This window comes from Mya arenaria, chromosome 10 (genome assembly GCF_026914265.1).
Source record: "Mya arenaria isolate MELC-2E11 chromosome 10, ASM2691426v1".
NCBI classification, from domain to species: domain Eukaryota; kingdom Metazoa; phylum Mollusca; class Bivalvia; order Myida; family Myidae; genus Mya; species Mya arenaria.
The window spans coordinates 13,730,702-13,736,868 of NC_069131.1; the positions used below are offsets into that span (position 1 = coordinate 13,730,702).

Genomic DNA, 6,167 nt, shown 5'->3' on the forward strand with positions numbered 1-6,167 from the left:
CTCAGGCACCGCCACATTTGTTTTTTCCACCTGCTTCAGTTTTGTTAGATTTTATCATATATTTGTTATTTTACAAATCTTTTCTTTTCATTTCAAATTGACCGATTTTTAGTGTATACTCAAAGGTTTCACAAAAGGAGATACCACATTTACATTAAATCTTTTAATGGGATACTCATTTCACATTCAATTGAAACAAAGACTGCATATTGTTATTCTTAAGTACACTATCTCAAAGCATTCAAAGCATTCATGAATCGGGTATATGAACTGATATAAATATATCAGGTTAGAATCATATCAAATCTCACTTTGGTCTACAGATAGCTGAGATATTTAAGTAGTCACCCCTCAATTGTTGGAATCGTGAATACCCGTCATCAGAATTACAGCTTATTTTTTGGATCATCATCACCATCATCATCATCATCATCATCATCATCAACATAGTCGTCATCGTCAACACCACCACCACCACCATCACAATCATCATCATCATCATCATTATCATCATCATCATCATCATCATCATCATCATCATCATCATCATCATCATTATCATCATCATTTTCATCCTTATCATCATCAGCAACAGAAGCAGCAGCAGCAGCAGCAACAACAACAACAGCAGCATTGTTAACAGCAGCAGCAGTTGTAGCATTATTAATAGCAGTAGCATCATATTCAGCAGCAGAAGCATCATCATCAACACTTCAGACCGGCATTATTAATATTATTTTATTGCTATCATCATTATAAAGCGTATATAATTTAACAACAACAAAAACAATACTTTTAAAGCTGCAGTATTTAAACATGTACACTGACAACTAGTATGAGCTGTTTTAGCAGCAGTTGTTAATTTAGTTGTTGTGAAAGCAGTTTAAATAAAACTCTATTACTATCAATATCTAACAAGAAACGGACCAATATATACGCTGACTACAACCGCTGAATCAGTGCTTTGGCTTGGTATTATAATGAATACGGCCCTTGACAAATGTTTTCAGTTACATTTGACCTAGTGACCTTACTTTTCGTTTCCAATGAATTGTAATATTGAGATGATAACAGTAATGATACAAGAATGGCCTTGATACTGTAAAGCGATTTTTTTTCTCTCTGTTAATAGATACAGATACACAATTTCAAGTTTAAAATCTTATGGTACTATACTACTTTAATATTTAACACTGATTTATAACTGTGCATTTCAATACCAAATATCTATTTGTCTTGACAATGATTAGCGATGTTATGAATTTATTTCGGTCATATCTGGAGAAATCGTTGTTCATTTGTGCAAATACATAAAGATACTCAATTGAAAGTTAAAAACCAAATACATAAAGATACTCAATTGAAAGTTAAAAACCTAAAGGTACTATACGACTTTCATTCTCAACACTGATTTATAACTGTGCGTATCAAGTAGTTTTACCCTAAAAAGGTATTGCAACAACCGATAGAAGGAAAACAGTACACGCACTACTGACGTCATCACTTATATATTTAACGCTGCTTGACAAGTATGAATATAAATGAAATATATTCACAACTTCACTATTCTCCTGACACTGGTTATAAAACAAAGGAAAACGGTTCATGCGTTACTGACCATAAAAGAAATAAAGGGTTATTTGAGTCCACAAAGAATACAACACGAGGATACACGTCCGTAGTTATAACACAAAGAAATATTTCATTTTAACAGATGTGTTCTCAGTTTCAATATATCATATACCTGACAGAGCATGTTGGCGAGGTACACATACAATATCTAACATTTTTTATATAACGAGATAAATATAAGCAAACAAACACTGCAATTATGTGATTATTTTTATTTTTAAAATAACTAATTACACCCTACGAATTTTATGTTCACGGTCATTATATCTGTTCTGTATTTTGGGTGTTCAGAGTCAATAACCTAAGCACATCAGTTGTGAATAAGCACTCCACTAAAATTGGCCCAACTGTAAGGATGATTCTCATACAGTTGTGAACCATAGGAGCGTGGTACCCAGACGATTTTCCCGACATCCAGCTGTACAAACGCCTGACAAACGTCAGCTGTGAATGAAAGCACCACCAAAAGTGGTCCAATGATAAGCATTCTCAAACAATTGTCTACTCGATCCCCCAATGGAGCATTGTACCCAGACAGCTTCCCCGGCATCAAGCTGAGCAAACGCCTGACTACTTGAACAGGAGTAATAGGTCGAGTCACGCTCTACACTTGCAATGAGGACTGATTTTTCCTTCACTAAGTAGAGATAAGAATATTTATTTGGAAGAGTACATGTATGCATGAAGAACAAGTAGAGTCCCCGTGCTGGAGCGGTAAACTTGCCCGTGGTTGAGCTGTAGCCGTTGCCCTTGTTGGTCTCCACTGTCGTGTACACGATCACCTCACCTGTGGTAAGGGTGGTGGTGGTCTGCGGATAATGGGCGTGGAAGTATACCATTGATGTAGCGATTTGTTCTGAAAAACGAATTGTTTTATATTTATGAATATCAACTTAAGAGTTTGTATGAGTTAATTTTGTTATTGTAAACATAACATTATTGTTACGAAAATATAAAAGTGCGAGATTATTTACGTTTCATCAAACAGTAGAAGTTAACACAGCGGATTAAAGACGTAAGTTTGTTAACTCTTATATGGCTTTTTTTATTTTGAAAAACGACTCACTCACCATAAAATGTTGAAAAATATTTTGGTAACTTGGTATAAATTGAGTTAACTTATATTTTTAAACAAGCACTAAACAGCTAATGACATATTCTCATATCAATATATTGATCATATTTATATAATTACGTTACTAACATTTCCGGCAAAATGTATCTTCATTCCCTAATACATGTTTAAATAATTACGTAAGTTGATCTCTTATTTGATATTTTGATGGTAATTTATCATTGTCTAAACCATTTTGTGTGTACAATTCACACAGGATTAGCCATTGTTAAATTATCAAACGTTAACTAGTCACGTTGAAGAGAGAGGAGCATGCTCGATCGTCCAAACCTGTCCATTAAAAATAAGTAATTCAATGCTTAAAGTGAATGGCTAGTATCTTAAAATGGGCTATATTCTATGTTTAATAGCCATTTGTACAGCTAACAATGTACATTTCGACTTTGAGATAATTTCCTAAAGGGAAGACCTCCCAAATCGGGTTATAGTACTCAATGGTAATAGTAAACTAAGTTTCTATCCGGAAATGATCTGATGAATGTAAATAATGATGTTTCATATTTAACGAATTATAGGGTTTCTTGAGAGAATACCATGCTGTATTCATGATGAAAACGCTACGTCTTGCTGCAAAATAGTTAAAAATGTTTTAGACATATATCAGACCAATGTCATGTTGTTTATAAAGTGCTGACATATTGAGAACACAATGGGAAAGTCTTTTGACCGTCTTACACATCAATATCTTTATTTTGGACCAGGGAACACCAGCAAGTGTGTATGCTCATGGATACAAGAACTTCTCTTGGTTTTGTAGGGTGAAGGTGTTTAGATGGAAATATTATTTTCCATCAAATATTTTGTTTTAAAATACCATTTTGTTAGACTGACCTTCACATAGCAACGATTCCCACACTACCCTGGGCTAAGACACTGTCACTTTTATCCGTTTTTAGAGCATATTTGTTCACGGTGGCCACTCTATATTAATATGTATGTAATATGATACTGGGACTTCGGGAATATTTAATATCATGAATAAAAATAGTAAACGGCCATCGGTGTTTTTTTAAGAATATCTAATCCCCGAACATATCAATATTAATTCAGAACTAATCATAAATGGTTCAATATTAACACTTATTAAACTATTGCACGTCCCTTTAACATATGCTATTTTAACAAAAAAACACCAAAACCATCCATTCAAAATATCTACATGAAAAGTATTGAAAGAAATACAAAATATCCGATCGATTTAAATTTTGAACGATCACAAAACATAGATAAGAGTGAGGTTTGTGCACGTAGACTGATTTAAACTCCCAGTAAATTTACATTTTACTGACCGTTCCAAGGCGATATCTAACAATCCTTAATAAACATACTTATTTTATATATATAGTGTTTATGCACTGTGTTGTTTTTGAAGTTAAGTGCTGTTGTTTCATGTGTCTTGTTTGTGATTTTGTTTTTGTTTTTGTGTTCTATGTCTTTGGCGTTTACCCTGTGCCATTAATCAGTGTTTATGTTTAACCTTTTGGCTACTGAGCTTGTTTCTGTAGTTTTTCACATAAATATTGTCAATGTAAAGAAAAACAAGAGAGCCAAGATGGCCCTATATCGATCAATTGGTTGGACAAAGGGGCATGAAGTCTTAATACTAAGTTGAAGTTATATAACTTGTCATAAAAGAGCACATTGTTTCTGTGAATAAGCTCATGATTTTTAAGGTTGATATATCCAATGATTGTAAAACAATAATATGATGCTAATAATAATAATAAAAATAATAATAATAATAATAGTTATAATAATAATATTAATAATAATAATAATAAAAATCATAATAATAATAATCATAATAATAATAATAATAATCATAATAATGATAATAATAATAATCATTATAATTATAATGATAATAATTTGGATAAAAGGGAACATGCCTGTGAAAATATTTTTAAATCGTGCCAATGATTTCTCAAGAGAAGATTTTCCCATAAAAACATATAAGGAAAACTAGCTCTGCCCCGGGTGGCCATTTGGTTTAAGATAACATAAAGAACATTTCGGTTACATTATGTTGAAATCGGGCCTGCGATTTCTGAAAAGAAGATTTTCATTTTTTTTCCTTTCGGTTGCCATAGCAACCAGCTTTCTGCATGGCCTAAAAAGGATTGCTGTGATCAAAGGGGAATAATATTATTTCCATGACAATTTATCCGTAATTATTTTAGTCTTAGTTTAAAGAAACTCATACCATTTCATCTTTTAAAATGCGTAAAACTAAAACCTTAACTAACCTTTCATATTATTGAAGTCGGCAATAATTTGTTCTAACGTATTGTTAGAAGTGGAAAGAATCCTCTCCAGTGTGCTGGACTGGTTTCTCTCAACTACCTCCATGAGCGAAACCAGTTTACGTTCTGCTTGCTCCTGTTGATCCTTTAGAGCATAAATGACCGCTTGCAAACGTTCGTTTTCTTCCTTGATCCGCGTTAGATCTTGCTCAACAGTTTTGCTCACAGCCTTGTTTTCTTTTAACACATTCTCAAAAGCGAACTCCATGCGGATAATTCTCTCGAGCATCCTTTCCTCGTAGTCGTATTTGGAACACGCTGGACACGATGGCTCGGAACCCAAGGTCACGCTGACCAGTAACAACAGCTGAAGTAGTCCAGTCATTTTCCCACGAGCATTCAGTGGATGTTACTGTTAGTGGACAGGTAAGCTATATGTTTGCAAATAAGAAAATAATCGTTTAATATATTTACGAGCAGCAATTGGCTTCTGAATGAATACCGTATTTTCTCAAATTATCCAAAGTCATCATAGAAGTCGAAATGCTGCAAGCTTGAGGGACGAAATGAAACGATTCAAACGGTAAATAAAGCCGCGTTTTGGTGTGGGTGATAGTATATCGGTTTAGTGGATATTTATTCATGAGACTCAAATAGAACATTTTTTAACAAATCGTAGAACTGATAACCGTTATTTCATACAAAACTGGTTTAAAAAGGCACATCATTTAATAGTAAGTGTCATTTAAATAACGCATATTTTTTCGGACGTCATATAAAAAAATCACAGTGACGTCAACAGATTGAAAAACGGCCGTCAGTATTTTGATACGCAGTGTTTCACCATGCTCGGTTTCGCAAGTATACCGTTGCTTATAGCTATCAACTACGCAATATGTTGTGTTAAGTTGACTACAGATACAGCTCAAACTACAAAAACAGACTTTAGACTAACCATTTCAGATTTAATTTGTGCAATATTACGGTAGTTCCAATATACTTGGAACAGTTTGGAAAAGATCAAACAGATTATTTTACGCTAAAAGCCTATAAGTCTGGCCAAACCAGACATATAGGAGCCGCGACAAGCAGGATGGAGTCTTAAAGAAACGTGTTTAACTTATTCCGCTTTTGGCAAATATTTTAAAAAATAACCA

General features: G+C 33.6%; 1 protein-coding gene across 1 annotated transcript; it reads right to left on the bottom strand.

Moving 5' to 3' along the window:
- Window positions 1–2,072: 2,072 nt before the first annotated feature.
- LOC128204343 (uncharacterized) lies at window positions 2,073–5,395 on the bottom strand. The gene is made up of 2 exons (XM_052905758.1): window positions 5,014–5,395; window positions 2,073–2,488 (listed from the first exon to the last, which is right to left on the bottom strand). Exons 1-2 carry the CDS (start codon window positions 5,393–5,395, stop codon window positions 2,073–2,075), a joined length of 798 nt encoding a protein of 265 aa, XP_052761718.1.
- Between the last annotated feature and the right edge of the window lie 772 nt (window positions 5,396–6,167).